This window comes from Pipistrellus hanaki, assembly GCF_964339955.1.
Source record: "Pipistrellus hanaki genome assembly, chromosome: 8".
NCBI lineage: Eukaryota > Metazoa > Chordata > Mammalia > Chiroptera > Vespertilionidae > Pipistrellus > Pipistrellus hanaki.
In genome coordinates, this window is record NC_140510.1 from 40,638,469 (window position 1) to 40,663,561 (window position 25,093).

At 37.9% G+C, this 25,093-nt stretch overlaps 1 protein-coding gene across 2 annotated transcripts in view; it reads right to left on the minus strand.

Moving 5' to 3' along the window:
- Positions 1-5,582: 5,582 nt before the first annotated feature.
- SLC38A11 (solute carrier family 38 member 11) overlaps positions 5,583-25,093 on the minus strand; it is a 45,962-nt gene continuing 26,451 nt past the window's right edge. Inside the window, exons 8-12 of one of the 2 annotated variants that reach the window (XM_084891611.1) lie at positions 23,160-23,230; positions 22,322-22,483; positions 18,984-19,096; positions 16,102-16,233; positions 5,583-6,088 (exon numbers count right to left, since the gene is read on the minus strand). In XM_084891611.1, the coding sequence (XP_084747737.1) occupies positions 5,795-6,088; positions 16,102-16,233; positions 18,984-19,096; positions 22,322-22,483; positions 23,160-23,230 (772 nt within the window). In that variant the 3' untranslated portion in view covers positions 5,583-5,794. The remainder of the gene's footprint in view (positions 6,089-16,101; positions 16,234-18,983; positions 19,097-22,321; positions 22,484-23,159; positions 23,231-25,093) is intronic. The other variant, XM_084891612.1, reaches the window with a different exon arrangement.

The window sequence follows — 25,093 nt, forward strand, 5'->3', positions numbered from 1 at the left end:
ATGGTTACAGGGTGATCAGGCTTGCAGGCAGAAGCGGTTAGGAGCAATTAGGAAGCCAGTCAGGCGAGCAGTTGTGAGTCAGCAGTCCTGGATTGTGAGAGGGCAGTCGGACATCCCTTGACGGGTCCCAGATGGGAGAGGGTGCAGGCTGGGTGCATGAATCTTGTGCATGAATTTTGTGCACCAGGCCTCTAGTAAATATATAATATATTAAAATTTCCAAAGCTAAATTTACTGGCAATCTTTATTTTTAAAGAGCAAACGTCTATGAAAGTATCCTATAAAAGACAGCTACATGAATTTTTATCTGCATGATGAGTATACCTCAGTTTTACTGATGTTCCCTGAGTAATTTTCCAATTAAGACATTCCATTGAGAGTTTAGTCTGGTGTATTTTCTTTCTTCTCATATTAAGAACTGAGAAGTACAGGTAATTTTCCCTGAACACATGTAGGTTCTGAGCCAGGCTTTCAATTTAACCACTGCAGCTGTGTTGACTTTACATTATAATATCTATTTTCCCCTATGTTAACTCTCTTCTCCTCTAACTCTTCACGAACCTTACCATCTTGGTTCCTCCTCTCCCCTCAGTAAGCATACCAAATGATTTTTCAAAGGCGCAAAGAATGAATACACTTAGTAAGTGCCAATACCTCTCCCAGCTGCCTCTGGCCTGTTTCTTCCCTGAGCTCCATGTGGTATTTCTACATCTTGCTTGTATTTTGCCCAGCCTCTCAACAGATGCCCCAGCTAGCATCTCCCTTATGTCCAACCTTCTACCTTATTCAATTGCAGCACCGTCACCTTTCTGGGAACTTTTCCAAAATGTAAATTCTCGGGCCTCACTCCTAGGGTAACTTCTCAACCCTAAACCCTGGAGGTGAGGTCAGGCAATGTGTGTTTTCACAAGCCCTCCAGGTGATTTGGCACGTGAAAATTTGAGAACCTGCTGCTTTAGTGGATGATTGTACTCCTGTCTTTTTCTCCTAGTCCAGGGGTTCTTTAGCTCGTGGTGTTTCTCACCCACTCAGTTTGCTCTGTTATCCAGGCAAATCCTTTATATCCTTTTTAGAGTAATTATAAATTCTTAAAGGAGCCTGTTTAATGTAGTTAATTATTACCCCACCACAGTCAGTGAAGCGTATACGGTACCTACTGCACCTTGTCACTGGCTGGTCAATGCTGGAGCCAGTCTTGGCATATGGCCAATACCAGGTCCTGTCAGGGGCCAGTGCTACTAAAAGGAAGACTAGCACTGCAGCAGGCAAACCAGAAGAAGGCTTGCTCTGACCAATAAATTAATCTTTACCTGAGTAGCTGTGTGCAGCAGAGGAGTAATCAAAATTTTCTTAGTTGGGTAACCTGGACTTCAGAGTCTTTGAAGAAAGACAAAAAGCAACGATTATTGCTTGACACCATTGGAAACAGTCAGAGGCAAGGCAGTCTACCTGTTCTGATATTTAAAAAATGGTTGACATTAGGATGGAGATGAAAGATCCCATTATCATTATTATGGACTGGGACCCAATTTATGTTATACAGATGCAATTCCATCTATAGCCTTAAAGGAAATGTATTGTTGTATTGTTGGGTGTTGGCATCAGTGTATAAAGATATCATTTCCTCCCCTCTTTAAAAACTAAGCATTTTATAAGTTCAAATGTAGTGACAACTTCAAAAATTGGTTTAAAAATCTCAAGTTGTTAAGAACAAGAATTAGCAGAGAGGGCATGAGTTTATTTGAAATCTCACTGAGGCAGAAAATAGATTGGAGGTTTCTTAAAGTTCTGAATGGTGGCAAAATAATGAAACAGACAGATATTCTTGCAAGACAGATGGGAGTTTCTAAGATTTATTCTATCATACCTTAAAAGTACGATAACTGCATCCAAGGCAGTCTTGTTCTACCGTTGACTCAGAAAAAAAACAAAACAACAACAAAAACAGAACAAATATTTATTAGGCCTTAATGTAGCGCTCAGTTCCTATCAGAAACTTTTGACTGACTTGAAGAGTCAAGGTTAATGTATCTGAAGTCATAACGAAAGTATCAGATAATAGGCAGTTAAGTGCTAAATTACGTTATCCTTGACGTGCTTCTCTTCGTACATTCTTGGAAATCTCATCTCTCATGATCTTATCTAATAACTATGTAGGTCAGTGTTTCTCGGTCTTGAGTAATGTAGAGATAGGCTGCTAAATTTTTTTTTCTTACATTCCCTCAGTATGGAATGAAAGAATTTTTATTATTTTACCAAAACATGGAGCAATCTAAAAATAGCCACAAACTACTTAACCTTATGATTCTTGAGTGACTGTAAAATCTACACATTAAATACAGGAAATCTTTATAGCCAATAGAATTTAAATTGTTTAATTGAAGCAAAATCACCACTCTAAGCCTGAGCATGGATCTGCCTGCGAAGGTGCAGCTTCCTTTGCTTTCAAAGGGCCTTTCTTACTATGCGAGACACACGATAACTCAACTCTTACCACTTCTTTATTCAAATGACTGTGAAACTCTCCTTTATATACTTCTTGTGGATTTTTTTTTTTTTTTTTTTTTTGGCCAGTGATTTGTACAAACACACCATGTATGTATTAACTCTGTGATGCTGTCTCAGTATTTGGCAATAATTAATATAATACTATGAATTGTCAACTTGATTGAAATATAAACGAAAAGGTGAGAAATAAAATCTTGGGCGATACTTGATATTAGGTAGCCACCCAGATGGTCCCAAATTATGTTTTAAAAAATTGTCATAGAATTGTGCCAGGTGGTACTGGAAATATTGAGGGAACACTTTGTAGAGCAATGGTTCTCAACCTTTCTAATCTTTCTAATGCTATGATCCTTTAATACAGTTCCTCATGTTGTGGTGACCCCCAACCATAACATTATTTTCATTACTACTTTATAACTGTAATTTTGCTACTTTTATGAATCGTAATGTTAATATCTGTGTTTTCCAATGGTCTTGGGCTCTAGAGTAGCAGTTCTCAACCTGTGGGTCAAGGTCGCTGTTATAGAGTATATACTTGTCCAATCACTATGCTGTACACCTGGAAGTAATACAAAATAATATTAAATATAAATCATAATTGGAAAAAAATAGAAGATAGTCATAGATATAAAGACATGAAATCCTCATTTCCTGCCTTGGACAGTGTGGCTCAGTTGATTGGAGCATTGTCCTGTGCACCAAAGAGTCATTGGTTCGATTCCCTGTCACAGCACATACCCAAGTTGTGGGTTTGATCCCCAGCCAGGGCACATATGGGAGGCAATGGATCAATGTTTCTCTCTCTCTCTCTCTCTCTCTCTCTCTCTTTCTCACCCTTTCTCTCTCTCATATCAATAAAAACATATCCTCAGGTGAGGATTTAAATTAAAAAAAGAGGCAGATGTAAGAAATCCTAATTAAAACTGAGGTCAGCTGTGGTGCACATAGCTGTGCCTCCCAGACCCCCTCCAAAGAAACATGTGGTGCCCCAGCTACCCGCAGACAGCCTCCAGCTCCCAGTTGCTTTAGGGTTTGGTTGGCTGCAAAGAGCTGCCTGGCCCAAGGGCACCTCCTTCCCCTGGAGCCCACCTTCAAGGACTGACGCAGGCGGTGGTGCTAAAGCTGGCCATTTCTCCTGAACAGGGAAACTCTGATGGGCCAGGTATGCTCCCTACTCCCTACGGACCTGGCTGAGGCTCTGTTGGTCTGCACTGCAGGTCCACTTTGCCCTCCCAATCCTGCTCTCCTCCTCGCCCCCATTATCTGTGATCCCTAATAAATACCCTGCATGCCAAACCCATCTCAGTGTCTGCTTCTGGAGAATCCAGGCAACCAAAGCTCCCATGAATGCCTCTGAGGAACTCCCCCACCCACCCCGCCCGGCCTCCGGAAGGAGTGCGAATGCCTTTTCTGTAGCGTTGATTGTTCTTGCGAGCTTCTTGTCTGAAAGTTCAGCTTCCAGTTGTACATTCCTGCCAGCACTTCGAATTCAACCCAGGCCCAAAACTGATGCAAAATGATCTATTGGGCTCCTACCTCAGAACAACTTGTGTGGTTTTCCCCTCCTGTTACATAATTTATAATTTATTTAATGGCACTACCATTGTATTCTCACAAGATCAAAAGTTGGGAGGTATATTGATTCCTCACATACCTCGCTCCATAAATCCAGTTTATTATTTGTGCTCTTAACACAGCAAGGACCTTACTCATTTCTCCAGGGATTCATTTCCTTCTAAACAAGGATGCTGCTGAAATTATAATGAGAGCTTCATTTTGCTTTCAGAATAATTTACTCTCTAACAGTTTCCCTTCTCTTCCCTTCAATTCCATAGCCTTTAAAAGACAAAAATTGCAGGCTTTTTTGTTTGTCTGTTTGTTTTTCATAAAAGACAAACATACAAAATTTATATCAGCAACCATCCACTTATTTGAAAGAAGAATATGGTGCCTCACATCTACACTAATAAAAAGAAAAGATGCAAATTGATCGTACCTTCAAGAACCCACCGGCCAATCAGGAGTATGCAAATTAACCCAACAAAGGCAGTGGGTTAATTTGCATACACAGGTGCCTAGCAGCCGGGGGTGGGATGCTTGCATCGTCACCATGGCAATGATGCAGGCATTCTGCACGCCCCAACTGCTCTGAGCCTCTGGGCAGCATGGGAAGGCAGAAAAGTGGCTCCAACTGGAGCGAAGGAGGTGCCAGGGGAAGGAAGGCCAATTCTTGCACGAATCTTTGTGCATCAGGCCTCTAGTCTCTCTATATAAAAAGCCAGTGTCTGTGATGACTAGGATGACCAAACGACCAGCCACCATAAAGTGGCATTGACAACCTCTCAGTCCCTGCCCCCCACAGCCTGCGACTGGGTGGGGCGGGACTGGGGACTGCTCAGCAGGCTGAACAGCTGACCTCTTGGTCCCTGCCCATGGCCTGCAGGCTCCAATGGATCAGCAATGGTAAACAGGGTAGTCGGGGTGGGTGGTGGGAGGACCGAGCTGGCTGTCAGGCAATTGGGATCACCAGCTAGGGGGCTCAGGCTTAAAGGAAAGCAGGTGCTGGCGACTTCACCTCCATGCGCATGCACCAGGCTGGCCACTGATGGAAAGTGCTGCCTGTTTGGGTTGCTCGGGGCGGGTAGGTCACAGGTGTGCCCCACAGCTTCCATCAGTGCCTCCAGCCCCAGCAGCAGTGGCAGTGGTGGCAGCAGTAATGGCTGCAGTGGTGCTCACATGAATGGGCCCACGCGGGCAGTGCGTTCCATCAGCGGTCAGCCTGGCACAGGCGCATGGAGATGAAGTCACCAGTGCCTGCCTTCCCACAGGCCGGGGCCCCTGAGCAGCCAGGGATGAGTAGGAGATCTAAGAGCCTGACAGTCTGGCAGCAGAGGCAGCATTCGGTCTGGAGACTGGCGAACGAGCAGAAGATGGAGGCTTAGGCCTAGGGACCGTACCAGCATGATTTTGTGTGCCGAGCCTCTAGTATTAAAGACAAGAATAATGCTTTGAGAGGATGACAGCAAATATCAAAGGCTTCACTTTCCTTCTGAAATTAAGATTAGGGCAGCAGTCAGTAAAACAAAACATTTATTTTGTCTCAGTTTAAGATAAAATGGATTTTCTTTTTCTTTTTATATTTCATATTGAGCTAAATAATAAGGAAAGCCAGGTCTTAATAAATGCCAAGGTAATAATTTTATAATACAGGCAGTAAAACATGTGTGAATGCTATTATGTGGTTAAGAAGTCTATGAAGATGTACATATTTTGTAAAGCAGTCAACTCATGGGAAGGTACTGATGTTTAAATGTGAAAGTTGAGTTGTCAGTTGGACAGGAGAAACTGAGATGTTGGTGAGAGAGAGATTGTCAGGAAAGCAGTAGAACATTTCCTGCCCATGCGTGCAGTCCTTCGGATTTGTCACAGCCATGATGAACCCCACAACCATCACTGTAGCACCAATGGGGAGCATGACACAGGACATAATCTTATCGGCGTGGGTCCTCGGTTCCTCAGACAGTTTCAGATAACATGCTGATGGGATGATAAAGATTAGGGGGGCTGCACAAAGCACACCCTGCGTATTGAAAATGAGAAATGAGATAAAGTTATCTATCGAATGGGACATTCCTTGGACAGTTTTTAAAAACATTTACATAATGTATTTGTCATTGCACATATTAAAAGTTAGGTAGGTTTGGTTAACTCAAAGGAAAGAAAAAAAAAATCCCCAAATAAATTTAGAAATAGGGTTGTTTGTTTTCTAGTGGCATATTTACAAAAGAGAGAGTGAAATAAGAGTAAATATATATATATATATATATATATATATATTAGATTAAAGTATAATTCAGTAAAATAAATAAAATTATATTGAATAAGATAAAATAAAATTATTAAGACTAGAAAGATAATCAGAACATAAAAATGATGGTAAAACCGACTTCTGGAAAACTCTTGAATTTTTTCATATTTTCATTATATCATAATACCTTATACAAATTATTCTATATCTACTATTCCATTTAAATCTAAAAGATCTGTTTGTCATTGTGTTTGAGAGGGAACTATTGGGATGCATGTAGGGCATATCATCTTTTTTTTTTTTTTTTTTTTTTTACTTGAGTTTCTATAAAAGTAGGAGCCTATTTGAGAAAGAATAACTATAGCCCTAAGGGCACTCAACATGAAATCGTATTTCTAAATCAACTTTTAAGTAAAATGAAACACATTAATTACCCTAGAAAAAAAATTGTTACAGAAAACTGGAGAAGAACCAAGCAATACTTAGAGAGATGGAATTACATTTATTACGCGCAGGTCCAGAGGAAAATGTCTCTCAAATTCTGGGCCCCAACATGGAGGAATTTCCCCTGTTTATATGTTTTTACCTTCTTTGTTTCCCAAATATGGGGTATTTTTGGCATCCTTTGCAAGTTCTTAAAGAGCCCCTATGTGCTGGGGCCTTGAGACCTCAACCAAAGGCCTGGTCTGGTGCCAGCACTGATAATTTTGTCCAGAGAAGGTTTAACGGCATCTCTGAAGTGGGAGTAGTTTTATTATCCTTATTATTTAAGCATTTATAGAAGCCAAATAGAAGGGTTAAAATTTCAAACAGCAGTTTTTATATAAGATGGATGCTTCAAAATGATTGTGACTCATTTGCCCTCCCCAACACTAGCTTGTGGAGAAGTCTAACCTGAGGGGAATGTCAGATAGAAAATTATGAGTAGTGTTTATCTAGCATACAAATACCACTAAGTTTTTTACTTCAAAGGAAAAGAAACTTTCCCCTGGAGGAGGCCAAATTTACACTGGAGACAGATTAATAGATAGCAGGCAGACAGCTCTGGTTGAGGGGAGGGGTATTGGGGTGGTAGAGAGATTAAGCAAAAAAGAAAAAAGTGAGAGAACTCATGGACATTGAGTCGGGGAGGGAAGATGGAGGGGAAAGAAGGTGCAAGAATGCATAGAGAGGATAAATGGTGATGGGGAAAAAAATAAAAATATAATGTTGCCCAGCTGTGGCATCTCACTGGTTGAGCATCAACTTATGAACCAGGAGGTTACTAGTTCCATTCCTGATTAAGGCACATGCCCAGAGTTCAGGCTTGATCCCCAGTAGTGGGCATGCAGGAGGCTAAGCAATGATTCTTTCTCAACATTGATGTTTCTATCTCTCTCCTTCTCCCTTCCTCTCTGAACAATAAAATATATTTTAAAAAACAAAATCAAAATATAATGTTAAAATTTAAGTCATTTAATAGATTTACTAATTCTACTAAATGTTAATTACTATATATTAACCAAAATATGACACATATTAATGAAATATAATTATATAACAAACAATATTCTCTTAAGCCATAAAACACAAATTGTTTTTTTATAACTTATACTGTGACATTAGGTTTAGAACTAAAATCAAGCTTTCCATAAAATTCACGTTTTGCTATATTTGAAAAAGGTATAAAATTTGTAAATATACAGAAACATAGAAAGATGAATATAATGAAACCTTATACACATATAACTTATTATCTAAAATATTTTTGACGACACAGTATTTGGGTAATTTTAAGTTTGAATTTTTTTCTAAAAATTTTTTAGCCCTAGCCAGCATATGGGCTGAAGGGTCCCATATTCAATTCAGGTCAAGGGCACATGCCAGGATTCCAGGCTCAATCCCCAGTAGCAGGCATGCAGGAGGCAGTCAATCAATGGTTCTCTGTCATAATTGATGTTTCTAATTCTCTCTCCCTCTCCCTTCTTTCTTAAATCAATAAAAATATATTTTTTAAAAAAGATTTAAAATATTTTGACACAACTCTAGTTATTTGGTAAAATCATAGAAAACAGATTTTGAAGGTGGTTGATGTAAACCATTTTATACCCTAAAACTAGTTTTAAAGAAAATATTCTCTTCATATCAACATTTACTAAAATTACTGGGTTTTATAATAAGTACCATTCTCATACCAGAAATATTACAACTATGATTCCCAAAGTATACTTATTTATTTTACAAAAACAGCAAATGTACAGAGGAATGAAAATTAAAGAGGATATGTTACAAAATCAGACTAGCCAGGCAGTATCTAAAAGTTTGGGGATGAATAGGACTGACCACATTTCATGGAAAGTATTTCTACAGTCAGAAATATAAGAATGAGAAACTACTAAGAGGTACCAAATTGTATTCTAATTTAAAATATATGTATAAGCCAAACCAGTTTGGCTCAGTGGATAGAGCGTCAGCTGGCGGACCGAAAGGTCTCAGGTTCGATTCTGGTCAAGGGCATATACCTTGGTTGCAGGCTCATCCCCAGTGGGGGGTGTCCAGGAGGCAGCTGATCGATGTCTCTCTCTCATCAATGTTTCTGACTCTCTATCCCTCTCCCTTCCTCTGTGTAAAAAATCAATAAAAAATATATTTTAAAAAATTAAAAAGAAATAAAATATATGGATAATACTAGAGGCCCGGTGCACAAAATTCGTGCACTGGGTAGGGTGGAGGGAGGTGTTCCTCAGCTCAGTCTGCACCCTTTCCAATCTGGGACCCCTCAAGGGATGTTAAACTGCCTGGGCAGTTGGACCTCCCTCTCACAATCCAGGACTGCTGGCTCCCAACTTCTTGCCTGCCTGCCTGCTTGATTGTCTCTAACCACTTCTGCCTGCCAGCCTGATTACTCCTAACCACTCCCTTGCCAGCCTGATCGATGCCTAACTTCTCCCCTGCTAGCCCAATTGCCCCTAACTGCCCTCCCCTCCCAGCCTGGTCACCCCTAACTGACCTCCCCTGCTGCCCTGGTTCCCCCAACTGCCCTCCCTTGAAGGCCTAGTCCCTCCCAACTACCCTCCCCTGTTGACCTGATCACCCACAACTTCCCTCCCCTGCTGGCCATCTTGTGGCGGCTATCTTGTGTCTACATGCCAGCAGCCATCTTTGACCACATATTGTGTGTTGGAGTGATGGACAATTTGCATATGACCTCTTTATTATATAGGTTCTTAAGTGTTAAAAAAGCAGCAGTTAGACTATATAGCTGATGTTTGCACTGGAAGAAGGCCAGTTGGGTATCTTGCCTGGGTAACCATTACTTCATTAACATATGAAAGCCCAGTCTTGCTACAGGTGGTTGTGAGGACCCAAGATCAAGGGTAAAACAATGGAGCAGTCCAGGGGTCTTCAAACTACAGCCCGCGGGCCACATGCGGCCCGCAGAGGAGTCTGATCCTGCCCGCCAGGTTTTTTGGGCAGTGAGCGCAGCCGAGGTGTTACAGTAGGAATTAGTAGTTCATATAGTCCGGCCCTCCAGCTCTCTGAGGGACTGTGATCTGGCCCCCACTTTAAAAAGTTTGAGGACCCCTGGAGCAGTCCATCTGCTGTAATCCTCATAAAGAAGGGCAGTTTATTTAATCTCTTTAATATGGCCATCATTCAGAATACACCCCTGGGTTTGGAATAATTTTTTGAAATTGCTTGATAGGACATAAAAATACCATAACTGTTTCCTAAAGAGACAATAAAATATAGCCTTATTTATAAACCCAGGACAGCATTTCCTTTGATAGTAATACTGTTTATGCCAGGGCATTTTGCAGTCTGCTGTAGGGAAATAACAGAAGGTATTAAAGATTTTTATTGGCAAGACAGATGGGAAAAGTATCTGAATTCTCCTACCTGAATAGGAACCTCTCAAATGATGAAGTGAAGCTGAAAACTAAATAAAAGAATGCTTTTAAATTTCAACTTTTGACTCATGAAATGTGTTTCTGAATCTTAAGAACACACTCTGTCTGGGGAGGGCTTTGGTAGCTTGAACCATGGCCTGCTCACCCTCATGGCTGGCTCTCTACACGTGGGCTCTCACTGGGCAACTGGCGTACTTTTTCCCTCCCACTGTAAGATGCACACAATGCTTGTTGGGCTGGTTACTCTGGCCACGGGTACCAGCTGCTTCATCATTTCTTTTTATGCTGCTGCAGGTGGGAACCCCTAGGGCCCAATTAACACCGATGCCTCTTTTCTCCAATGACAGCACCAGTGTGAGATGCTACCAAGAATGGGACTTACATTTATTTTACTTGCTTCTAAAAGGAGTCCGTTAAAATCAAGGATGAGTTTGCTTTGGAAAAACTTGTCATTGTTGTCTATTGCCATGAAAACTATGAAATTAAAGGGAAGCTAAGTTCTAAATGAGGTTTTGCTTTTTATTAAACAAGAAATGTAACCTTGAATAATTTATTCTATTTTTCTTATTATACTAAGTAACAGCATTTCAATAATTTTACAAATTGAAGGTCTGATTCTATTATACATCTCATCTGTGAAGATCATTATTCTATTTATTGATGATTCAGAAGCCACAATAGAAAATAATTCCTAAAGTACTATGATTATTAACTAAGATAAAACCAATTAGTTAAAAATTATTAGTTTAGATGCAAAGCTTTTAGTCCCATTTTATTTCATCTCATGGTATTCATTTTAAACCATTATTAAAATTTATCCTATATATTATGGATAACTCTTACTTATAAACTCAATGCATAGATTTTTAATTTAAAAAATGAATAGGGAAGTGAACATATTTATTTTACATAATTTAGTGCCCATATTTTGGAAACCTCAGACTGGCATAATGATTAAAAATGTGGGCTTTAGAGTCTGAACACCTGTGTTCAAATGTTGTAAACACGATGACATACTTAATCACTTGGTGCCTCAGTTTCTTCATCGGTAAAATTAATGCAGATGAAGGAAAATAGTGCATGCAAAATGCATGACACAGAATAAGTACACAATACACATTAACTCACAGTGTCATTCTGAAATGGAACACAGCATGCTTTCATTACTTTTAGTGCTGTATAGTCCAGCCTGCATTAGTTATTGACAGAAATGATGCCTAATGTGACTCTATTAAACATGACAAATGTCCACACAAAAGTAAGTTGAGTGAATACCTAAATATGTTATTTGTTTACCAAAAGACTTTTCATTGGAAAACATATGCATAGGTGGTCTGAAAGAAAAGGAGATCTTAGATTTTATTAACATACAAAGTGCTTTAAATCTAGTATAATGGTGTTGGATTATTGGATAATAACAGAAAATTTAGCACTCTTCTTTAATTATTTTTTATGAATGTCTATATAACCAAGTTTTTAAAAATCTTAAACCTACAAGATGTTTTAAATTAAAAAAAAAAAATAGGCCTCTACTGCCAGCTCAGATCTTGACTTTATAACAAATATTCACGGAATATTTTTCTCTGATTACAATACTAGAATTCTATCTTAACCATAAAAAATTTTCAACATAAGTACAATAGAGAATATTTAATGGTTGAATGCTTACTATTTGCTATGTAAGTGTCAGGGAGATTAGCAATTAATAGAAAATAATGGTCAAATTTTAAAGATAAATCATTCCTGAAGAATAAGTAACATGTGTGTGGCTTAGTGAATGTAAAGGCTATAAAAAATTGTTAGGCTATCAAGATGTGGTGAGTAGTCAGGCAGTTGATAAACATATTTTCTCTCATATCAAAATCCTATACTATTTTTAAAAAGTGAACTTAGATTAGACAGGTCATGAAATAAGAAATAACAGAGCTGGTAAGCATTATGTTGATCATCTCCTCAGCCTAGTTGGCAGATTACTATTACTGTCAACACAAACAATTTTTTTAAAAAGTATTTATTGATTAATTTTAGAGAGAGAGAAACATCAATTTATTGTTCCACTTAGTTATGCATTCACTGGTTGATTCTTGTATGTGCCCTGACCAGGGATTGAACCCACAATGCCAGTATATCAGAGAAGGATGCTCTAAACAACTGAGCTACCTGGCTAGGGCCCTAAAATATTTCATAACACTTAATTTCCTAGTGCTACACTAAACAATGTCCATTATGTCCAAGAACACTTGTGGAAATAGTTCCTAAACTGTGGTCCCCAAAGAGCAATTACCCATATAGTAATTTGAGCACAATGATCTTAGCACTGTGCCATATATGTGGATATGGGGAAGACAGTTAAATTCATTCTTATCTTCAAAGAGCTTATAATTTGATATGGAAGGACAGTTTATGGATGTCTAAACAGTACATGATATATAAATTAGTACATTTAAGATAGCAGTTATCCATCTACATAAATCAAGGTTGGAACATGAAACGATTTGGGGTGTAAATGGTCTTGGGAAATTTTGTCAGATACATGCAAAAAAAATGAAACTAGATCACCAACTTATACCATACACAAAAACAAACTCAAAATGGCTAAAAGACTTGAATATAAGATAGGAAACCATAATGTAAGATGGCAAACCATAATCCTACAAGACTCCAAAAGCAGCAAAATAGCAGACATGTTGTAGCAATATCTTTACCAACACAGTTCCTAGGACAATGGAGATTAAGGAGAAAATAAACAAATGGGACTATATCAAAATAAAAAGCTTCTGCAGAGCAAAAGAAACCATCAATAAAACAATAAGAAAACCCACTGCATGGGAGAACATATTTGCCAATGCTATTGCAAATAAGGGTTTAATCTACAAAATTTACAGAGAACTCATACAATTTAACAAAAGGAAGACAAATGATAAAATAAAAAAAAATGGGCAAAGGATCAAAATAGACATTTTTTAAAAGAAGACATACAGTAGGCCGAGAGACATATGAAAACATGCTCAAAGTCACTAATAATATTAGAGCTGCAAATCAAAACTAGAATGAAATACCATCTTACACCTGTCGGAATGGCTATCATCAACAAATCAACAAATGACAAGTGCTGGAGAGGATGTGGAGAAAAAGGAACCCTTGTGCACTGTTGATGGGAATGCAGACTGGTGCAGCCACTGTGGAGAACAGTATGGAGATTCCTCAAAAAAACAAACAAACAAAAAAAAAAAACTAAAAATTGAACTCCCATTTGACCCACTAATTCCACTTCTAGGACTATATTCCAAAAAACTAGAAACACCAATCAGAAAGGATATATGCACCCCTATGGTCATAGCAGCACAATTTATATTTGGAAACAATGCTAAGATTTGGAAACAAACTACGTATCCATCAGCAGATGAGTGGATTAAAAAACTATGGTACATCTACACAATGGAATACTATGCTGCTATAAAAAGAAGAAGGAACTTTTGCCATTTACAACAGCATGGATGGAACTGGAGAGCATTATGCTAAGAGAAATAAGCCAATTGGAGAAAAATAAATATTACATGATCTCACTCATATATGGGATATAATGATCAACATAATTTGATGGACAAAAAGTAGATCCATAGACAAATGGCAGGTGAGGTGGGGTGAGGCGTGGTTAGAGAGAAACCAACGGACTTGTATGCATGCATATTAGCATAACCAATGGACACAGACACTGGGGCTGTGGGGGCTTGCCTGGGGTGGGAATGGTTGGGGGGGGGGTCAATTAGGAGAAAAGGACACATATGTAAAACTTAAGACAATTAAAAAAAACTAAAACTAAATTAAAAAATGTTTTGGGGTGAACCTACTAGGCTTTGGCCTATGCAAAATGAGGAAGTAGGTAAGGTTACTTTGAATTTTGTCCATTTCTCCCATGAGCTTTCTTTCCACTGAGCCACACCGGCCAGGCGGCTCATGAGCTTTCTTTCCATTGCTGGTCGAATACATGGTTCCCCAGTCCTCTGCCTTTGGGAAGATATTTACTCCCTACTTCCCACATACTCTGCTACAAGAAAATCTGTAAAGTGCGTTCCTGACTAAATCTCCCACTGCCTTTGCCTGAAACTTCAAATCCAAGTGTCATCTGGAAGGAACAGTGTCTTGGACACTGACAATAATACCTTCACCTATCTCTCTCAATGGAGTAAGTAAATAATGTCTTGGGATCCCATCTATAAAAGTCAGCCCTCCATAATTCATGATTAATAAATGTTAAGTGCTGTGATTCTGAGGCATTATTTATGTCTCACCAAATGACATCATTATCCTAGTTCCACAAGGTAAAACCAAGGAGTCATTCTACTTCTCTGTCCCCCTAATTGAATCTGTCACCAAATCCTGCCATTTTTTTTCTCAAAAACGTCCTTGGGAGTTCATCTATTTCCCTCTGTCTTCTTTATTGCCTATATAGCAGCTGAACTTTCATGTTTACCTGTGAGGTTGTTAGTTCCATGAAAGCATGCATCTTTTCTGATTTTCTCCCATTGCTATATCATTATTATGTGGCACACGGTGATTATTCAATATATACCTGTTCAATGAATAAATTAGAAGCTGCAATCGACCTTAAATCTGTGTACAGATTTGTACAGAAATGAAAGGAGAATAATAATTATAAGAAATAATAAACATAAGCTAAAGTAACTAATATGACTTGTAGGCCAAAAATAAGATGGACTAGAAATGAGGGTAGATTTTGAGTAAATGGTAAATAACTTTCCATGGAAGGCATAGGGTCAGATTATAGAGGCAATAGAGTTTATGGGAAAGGGGACATTTTTTAAGCAGGATAAACTGGAAGGAAAAGTTAAATATGTATTAGTTGAAGCAAAAAAAGCCAGTATTAATTCATATGTGATATGATGAGGACCCAAATTAGGAAGGTAACAGTAGGGTTTACAAGAGAAAGTTTTAGAGACAGAAAAAAATTTTTTTAAAGAAAAAGAGCTTGGATCATTGTCAGTGAATGTGGAGCATGGATATCACTCTCTCCACATATTTTAATTAATTTTTCTAGACTTATTTTTACTTGGCAATGAAATTCCAGGTGCATTAATTTATAGCTATTTTAACAATATCTACGTATTATAGGAAATACAATATGAAAAAGTGCTCTAAACCTGGGTGTTTAAACATCAACCACTTTGACATTTTGGATTGGACAATTCTTTGACATGGGGGCTGTCCTGCACATTGTGGGATGTTTTGCAACATCCATGGCCTCTAACCCATAGATGCCAGTAGCATCTGCCTATCCAGTTGTGACTTCAAATGTGTCTCTAGCCCTAGCCAGTTTGGCTCAGTGGATAGAGCATTGGCCTGCAGACTGAAGAGTCTCAGGTTTGATTCTTATCAAGGGCACAAGTCCCAGTTGCAGGCTCTATCCGCAGTAGGGGGCGGGCAGGAGACAGCCTATCAATGATTCTCATCATTGATGTTTCTATCTCTTTCTCCCTCTCCCTTCCTCTCTGAAATCAATAAAAATATATTGTAAAAATACATCTAGACAATGCTAAATGTTCCATGGGGAAGGAAGGGAAAATTTCCCTCTGTTGGAGAACCACTATTCTAAAAGTAGAGTCCCATAAAGTGCATAATATCATCATCATTTTAGGAAGAGATTAATGGGGACCGGCGGGAGGAGGATCTATGTAATTCTTTCAGCAATAAAGATTTTTTTTAAAAATATCATTTTTATAAATAGTTACTATTTAAAAATCAACACATTTTAAATTTACTTCAGAAAGTGAATTTTTGAGAAAATTTTGAGGAAAACACATCTTAAGTTAAATGTAAACATCATTTTTAAAGGGATGTTTAGAGTGGAAGGAGTAAACCTTTAAATGTACTTACACTGAGTTCTAAAACTATTCCAAGGCAATCAATCAGCAATGACACGAGCGTGGCTATGGTGATGATAGCCACTGTTAGTATTACGTGGAGCACTGACGAAAGATTCCCACCAAAAAACACATTGGCAATTACCTGCCAAATAAACAGATTATTTAGAAAGGGATTCTCAGACACATGCAGGATTTATTAAGAGAGTATTTCATATTATGGTACTTAGGGCTATATAAAATACTGCCAATCAAAATTTAAGCCATACGAATGTTGTACATTTTTCCAAATACTTACATACATAGACATACACACATCAAAAACAAGGATTATTTGTTGAACTATTTGTCAGGCAGTACATAGCACACTAATGTGTGAATAAATATATTTCTCAAGTGTAAGAGAGACTTTTGAAAGTTGCCTATCATTCTTCCTTGAGTCCAACAAGGTTACCTCTAAGACAATCCACAGATGCTACTGAGATTATTTGATGACCTCTAAAAAAGGAGTTACCATAATTTTCTTTAATGATAATGGATGTGTAATATCCTTTACTGACAGGAAATTAGTTTTATGTCATCTAAATCCTATTTGATACAAGTTAAATCTACTTTCTCTTGCCATTCCTCAACGTAAATGGAGAAAAATTGATCACCATTTTCCACTGATACTTAGATTAGGAAATCAATCAACAGTTAACTATTTAATATGTCCTATACTGTGATATGTTGGCAAAGAAAAGATGATTCCTATTCTAATTGGAGTGATCCAACCAATCTCATTAAACAAATAGTGATCAATTTGTGTCAGGATAAAAAAGAGCAAATAGAACTTAGAATGAGAGGGGCTTCATTTATCTAGATCTGTCTTCCTTATAGTAATGGGTTTTACAGAATTTCTGACATGTGCTTGTTCTACCTTGTCTTGAGGTAGGGCTTGAAACATGGATAGGATTTGGAGCAGAATTATAAACTGATGCAACAGTGTGAAAAAGAACAACGAGGTAAGAACAGGAATGAAACCTATGAAGGACAAAGAGGAGACAGTCTGAACAGGGTGGTGACTGTGCCACAAAAAACATGAGGCAAGAATTGGGAATGGTAGGAGATTGCCAGAGGGTGGGGACATTCCCAAAGCCAACTCTCTAAACTGTGATAAGTAAACGCCCTAAATAAGTAACATTCCCCACAGAGGCACACCACTGTAACCTTGGCAATACTTTAATGGGGATACTAATAACCTTTACTCATTTATGGTTTTACAATTGGTAATGTCTTTCCAAATGTTAACTTGTTTAAGATTCATGTTTATAGAGGCCTCTATGACAGAATTGTAATTGTGGAAAGTCACTAGTGAGGCAGGATAGTGAGACACGCTTTTGGACACCCTTATATGCAGCTGGCCACTTTACCTATAATTAAAAATTGCTGTGATTGTGTTTTTATCAAAACATTGTGTGTGTGTGTGTGTGTGTGTGTAGAAAAAGAAAAAGAGAAAGGAAGTGAATGGGTGAGCTATATGCAAGATTCCTCTGCCAGATAATTATTCTGAAGGCAGAGATCTTGATTTAGTTCTGTCTTCCTGTCACGGCAGCTAGAAAGAATATACAAGTTCCAAGTATTAAAGACATAGCTGTGCAGGTGCAATGACTCAGACTGTCCACAGACAGTTCACCAGAAACCATATGAGGATGACCATCTGTTATTGCTCATCTAGAGATCAGAACTAAACCTAAAGTACTGGGAAGAAGCTAAAATAAAGCCATTTCCTGCCTCCAACATTAGTTGACAAAATTCTAAAAGCTCTTAAATTAAAAAAAAAAAATCAACATAAAGTTCACTCTAGGTCTTCATTATATTCAAGGTGGAGAACTGCCCAGTGAGTTGCACATTTGCAGGGGAGGACAAGTGCTAACTGTGAAGGACCTACCTAGTGCTGACCATTCCCTTATTCCATGTCCCTGTGCTGTTCCTCATCCCCAGCATTGGCAGAGGATGAGGAACCGCTCTGCCTCTAGAAGCCTGCCCGTTAGTTGGTGTGTTTAAGGCTCTGCAGGAGTTTCACTTCACACATTGGAGCCGTTCACATGGTGCACTGTGTAAACAGTGTCTAGGAATAGATCCTAAGACTAATCCCCTTTCAGTGTGATCCCTGAAAGAACCACTGTGAAGCAGGATCATGTTTTTTTGCTAACTGGTACAGTGGATTTTTAGCTAATTTGCATAAAGAGCTCCAGACAAGCCATGTCCTCTGAATTTTATACAAAGAGGATTAGTTCTCTTTCACCTAATCTTCCGCCACAAAATCCAGGTGGACTAATAGATAACATAACTTGGAGTTGATTTAAAAGTGAAATATACATAATACTATTTATAATCTTTTATATGGTATATAAATACAAATAAATATATAAAATATATCCATAAAATGAATGGTGTAAGTGGAATTTTGGGTTTCCATGGAAATTACACTTTTGTTTTTAAAATATAAGAAAATTGATCAGAATCTGTCCTTTGGTGCCTTTAATACATGTTGACTTTATGAAACATCTTAGCAAAAAGATAATTTTGTGAAATGTTTTTAAACTTTAGTACTTAATTTCTTTGTAAGAATGTTGTTTTTTGTTTGTTTTTGAAAACTTAGTTTGGCTCTATTAAATACTGGCATTCATTTTGGAATGCAGTTGTGTAAATATTTACACTTATGCTAATATAAACTAAACCAAATCTAACTTTTAAAAAAATAGATCTTGTAAACACTGAATATACATTTATCTTTAAACTGGTTGAAAAGAAAATTTGGGGAATTTGCAGATTCAGATTACTTACAAATCTTTCTAAATTAAATGTAGTAGAGAGAGCCCCTAGATAGTGTTGGAAATAAATTGTGCTTACCTCTCTCGTCACAAAGCATTCAATTGGGTACGTCAAAATGACAGTGACTCCATAGCAAAACCTTCCAAAGGTTACCAGGTCATCATTTCTGCAATAATTTTCAAATAAGTCTCCTAGAGAATGATATAAAATAGATTTACTTAATAAATATTATACATTCATATAAATATCTAATAAAGAATATAGTGGATATTTATTATATCATTGAAGCTACATAAACTTCATTTTATTTAATCCCTAGGATAAGTTGCCAAATCTAAATATGTTTTTGAATTCAATAATTATGTAATTATTGTATGATATGAAAACTAGTATATGTTTCACCTGAAGATGAATTAATCACTAGTAGTTTTCCTCTAATTCTCATTTTTTCCTTTGGTAGATTTGTTTAAATTTGTATCAACTTCTGAAAAGTATTTTTATCCATTGTCTTCGTACACCAGAATCAACTCCCTAAATTCTTGTGCATTGGTTTTATAAACTTGCTTCTGGTCTTTGTTTCTGGTAAGTGACTTCATTATTTTTTTAAAGGGTCTTTTAAAATAAACAAATTTCCTTTTGAAATGCTATTCATAGATCAAGGACAATCCTAAAAGGAAGAGTGGACCATTGCGTCTGGGGATCTGAATTTCCTGTCTATCACACCACAGGGTCTAATCACAAACTCAGGCCACAGCAAGGAATTCCCAACATACATTATCTTTCAGGGTATCCAGTGAACTCCAGTGTAAATGCACTGATTCAAAACTGAAAATATGGAAGAGTTGTATATTTCATTAGTCCCAAACTCAATGAGGGACCATATATACCTTGAACCAGTTCTTATTTAGAGACTGTATTTTCTCAGATACCTCTGTGATTGGAAAGGGCAGAGAAGACAGGTCAGCAAAAAAAGCTTTCCAGTACTGTAACAAAAAAAACCTTTGGTCTGTGTATTTTCTAAATTAGCACACTTATGTCTTAGAATTTTGGTCAGTTTCCATTAGACTGAACAGAAAATTAGTTCAAAGTCACACACTACTACATTGTTAGAAAAGAAAACAATACTATTGTACTTTCTTTCATTAAAAAGCAAAATGGACTGCCTCTTCCTAAGACTTATTTCAAGGGAATCTTCTCTCCTCTCACCATCCACTGGCACAAATGTATATTACTTCCTGGTGTTCCTTTGGGGCCGAAGGAGATTAACCACAGAGCAGTAATGGCAGAGACCTGTTTCAAGGTTGTTAGGAAAGGTTCCAGCACTTTAAGAAAACAGGACAGACGCTCCCCTTCACTAACCTCCACTAAAAAACGAGCCAACACAGGCTCAAAAGTCACTGGGAATGTCAAGAACAATCTAGAGTTCTGACTGCCTCCTCACAAGCTGAAATTAATCTACTGAAAAGGGAAGGGAAAGAAGCACACAGTTTGCCCAAACAAGACCAGATCTGCCTTAGGTGAAATGAAAAAAACAATGTCAGCTTATTCTAGTTTGAGACTAAGTGTATTTTAGGGAATTATAGCTAGGGAAACACACACACACACACACACACACACACACGCACACACACAGGCGCGCGCACACCAACCCTACCAAACCTGCCAGCTTTGTTATATAAAGATTTCATTATATCTGAGCAATTACCACTGTTAAATATACCAATGAGGTGTGACCAATAAAAAGGGTTTGTGTGTTACGGAGAAGGCATTTTAAAAAGCAAGGTTTTGTATAGATTGGAGCCTATAAACCATTCATCTTGGCAAAAATAGTGATACTTGGCAATATTTTGAGAAGATTCTTAACAAGACTTTCAAGGGACTTTATTACTGCACTTTTATGGTGCACACATATATTATATTTTTATTGCATTGGGCTTACGTTAATCACTCTCTTTTGAAACAATCTTTATTTCTCAAGTAATATCTGTCTTGAATCATAGTCACCTGTAGCCTCTGTTTGAACACTCACCTAAGAGGAGCAGGCATCTAAGAGATAGCATTTAATGGTTCACACTTGACCAAAATGTGGTAAGCAGCGAGAAAAATGAAAATAAAATTGTACTGGAAGTCTGGAGACTTGTTTTCCACTTTGTCACCAGCCAGCTTGGGCAAGTCACTTCTGTTTGTGTTTTAAACAGGGGGTCAAGCTGGTTATTCCACTTACCTTCCTAGAGTTGTTTAAAGGTCAAATGAGATAATAAACCTGCAAAAGCTGTGAGATGCATGAATCATAGCATTTAGTAGGCTGTCACACTGAATATTATACTACATAGATGAGGGAATGTGAGGGTCAAACGAAGAGGTGACCACTTAGTTGTTGGGCCTGGGTGAACAGAAGACCAGAGAAAAAGTTTGGCTGAAACCGGTTTGGCTCAGTGGATAGAGCGTCGGCTTGTGGACTGAAAGGTCCCAGGTTCGATTTCAGTCAAGGTCATGTACCTTGGTTGTGGGCACATCCCCAGTTGGGGGTGTGCAGGAGGCAGCTGATCGATGTTTCTCTCTCATTGATGTATCTAACTATCCCTCTCTCTTTCTCTCTGTAAAAAATCAATAAAAATATATTTTTAAAAAGTGAAAAAAGGATGAGATTAATGTTAATAATTTATTTTTATAGCCCTAGTTGGTTTGGCTCAGTGGATAGAGCTTGGGCCTGTGGACTGACGGGTCCCAGGTTCAATTCTGGTCAAGGGCACATGCACATGCCCAGGTTTCAGACTCGATCCCCAGTAGTATAGGAGGAAGCCAATCAATGATTATTTCTCATCACCAAAGGACTTGTGTGTATGCATATAAACATAACCAATGGACACAGACACCAGGGGAGTGAGGGCATGAGTGTTGAGGGTGGGGGGCAATGAAGGGATAAGGACACATATGTAATGCCTTAATCAATAAAGAAAAGAAAAATTTAAAATATGGTTTTTTTTAAGTTTAGCAGTTGTTGTTTTTTTAATATATATATTTTATTGATTTTTGTACAGAGAGGAAGGGAGAGAGATAGAGAGCTAGAAACATCGTAAAGAGAGTCATCGATCAGCTGCCTCTTGCACACCCCCTACTGGGGATATGCCCGCAACCAAGGTACATGCCCTTCCGGAATCGAACCCGGGTCCCTTCAGTCCCCAAGCCGACGCTCTATCCATTGAGCCAAACCGGTTTCGGCAAGTTTAGCAGTTTTAAAATGAGAAAAATTAAGAAACAGGAGCAGCAGAGAGGTAAGGAGGTAGAGGAAAAAATAGTCAGAAAAGAGATTTGTCTGAAGTAGAACACTGGGTATAATTGTACCCAAAATGAAAAGTGATAACACCACTTTATGTGAATACCAAATTATGGTAAAACCAAACTCCTCATTTTACCTTGGGTGAAGCCAGTAAATGTCAAGTATCCAGATGTAGCAAAGAGAATACAGATAAACACAGAAACCAAGATGGATACATGGATGAGGCCGGACCACTTAGCTACTGTGCGTTCCTCCAAAGAGCCATACACTAAGAAGCAATTATGGTGGCAAACAAATGCTGCAAACAAACAACAAAAATTATTATTGAAACAAGCACCAGTGTCCTCTTTTTACTTCCGAAAATTCAGAGATTCATGCTACTTTGGAATGATGATGAACTGAAGTTCAAATACACTAATTTATGAGATACATAAAAAAATAATCTTTCTAGCAGCTTGGGGAATGAGAAATTTCATTCACATTAGGCCTGTGTAGTCTCTTCATGTCACTCTTGATATAAACCAGGCCTATTCAATTTTCTCTCCCATTTTCCGTTTTCTAGTGGCCTTTCCAATCTTAAGGGGAATATAAACAACACTATGTTTCCAGTCCACGGCTTCCTTTCCAATTTGTGATGTAACAGGCATTTTAAATATCCGGCCAACTCCTAGTAGTTGGTGTGCAAGGTTTTAAAGAAATCCATAACATTTGCTAGATTTTCAAGTGGGAAAAAAAAATGGCTTTCATGAATGTTCTGCATGAGAAAGAGACTTGTCCAAATGGAAGCAAATTTCAGTGATGAGTGAGAAAAGTTTGGGTCTAATTTTATGTTGGCACAAACTAGATCATATGCTGCTAATAAGATGTCTAAAACACAGGACATCTGTTCTCCAGTCACAGATCTGAAACCTAGCACTTCTTCACTGCACCGGAGACTCTGTATTGAGAAAGAGCCTTTGAAACCATATACTCACCAAACGACATGACACCAACAGCCTGAATGGCATTGGGTTTTGCAAATACCCAGGCATCTTCTGTTTTTGGTCTAAAAGATAGTTAATTTAACGAACCATTAAACAGATACAAGCATAAGCATATCTGAGAATAAGGAATGCTGTCACAATATAAATGACATTCTTTATGTCAGAAATAATAAGGGGTCTCCATTAATTGTAAATAAATTCCTTAGGAATATCAATGCTTTCTGTCCTCTAAAAATGCATGTCAAATACTTGGAAAGGTTATATTACGTATTTTAAATATCCACCAATTACTGAATTTTGTGACTGGTTGCTAATTTAACAACAAACATTCGTTATGCACTCATGTGATATATTAGAAAGATACAAAAATTAATAATGCAGTGTCAATAATGCAGTATCAATTAATCAATACTGCCCCTTATTCACCTCCAACCAATTTTTCCAGATTCATCCTACACAACAGATATTCTTAGTTGGCACTACTTTATTGAGGAAGGTGGACATGAACTAATGTCAATCAATGATACTTAGCCATCTTCGGAAAACTATCTTTATGTTATTTAAATCTTCACAATAAGTATTATTATCACCATTTAATATATTAGGAGAGGAAAGTTCTGAGTGGTCACATAACTGGTCCATCTCCCTGAGATAGTAAGTGAAGAAGTTGAGATTTCTCCTTGGTCTGTTTATCTCAACATCTCCTCCACACTGAACTCCCAATCACCTTGTTTCCACCTGTGGACATGCTTCTCAAAAAGGCTGGAAACATATACACTTTAAATAACTCAAAGGAGCGTCTTTCTCAGTGGAATTAAAATATTTGCTAGCCTCTCTATTGGCAGGGATTGGTTTCCCAGTAATGGTGAAGAGCATAGGCTCCAGGTAGGACAGCCTGTTTTGGTTTTTCGGCCCCTTCCACTTATTAGCTGTGTGATCTTAGGGAAGTTACTTAACCTCTCTGCGTTTCAGTTTTGATATCTAAAAAGGGGGATAATGATAGTACCTTACTCATTGAGTTCATATACTAAACTCCTGACAGAGAGCCTAGAATATATTAAGTGTTCAGATTTTGCACTGTATTGTCGTTATTATCCACTGTCGTGAACTAAAAGGTAGTAAAAGTATAAAAAAGTATGGCTAGCTTCCCTGAAAAGAAAAGGCTTTAGCAAGACCCAGAGAATGCCTGGAATTAGAAGGGGATGGTGAAGAAAAGTCCTAAAAAGCACCAAGCCATCTATTTTATGTTTGTTATTAATTCTAGAGCAAAGTAGACGCAAAAACATCCCATTGGTTTTGTCAAAGTTAGTGAAATGTACGCATGATGCCATTTCTTTCCACTTTTGAAATGAGCAGATGCAGACACAAGGGAACTAGCTAGCCTCCAAGGGAGGCCTCCGGCTGGTACAAAGCTCACTCCACTTCCCTTTGTTTTTTGAGTGGGAGTTGCTGCCACCTGCTGCCTCCACTACTACCTGTCAAATTCCAACGTTAATGTGGAAAAATTCATATTTTTTCCATGGTCTTTAAAGATTTTTTTAAAGGCAGTACTAACAATTGTAGAAACTTGACTATTTTTAACTTTCTAATATATTTTAAATGATGTACTTTTCCTGTTAAAGTATTTGCAGGCAAATAAAACTCTTTTTATTTTTGTCAGTACAGTTTGGAGTGGTATCTCACTTTTTAGCTATTATATTAATAATAAAAATATAGTACTTTGATATTCATTTTTCTTCTTTATTTGAGTTTTTTAAAATGTTCTTGGCCCATATGGTTCCTTCAGTATATTCCTAACAAAGATGGAGTATGGAACAGTAACTAGACATCATTTTGGATTTTCTGTGTTCAGTGTAATGATGCTGATTTTATAAGATGTAAATTACCAAAAAAAAAAAAAAAGATGTTATAGCTTGGCAGGGGGG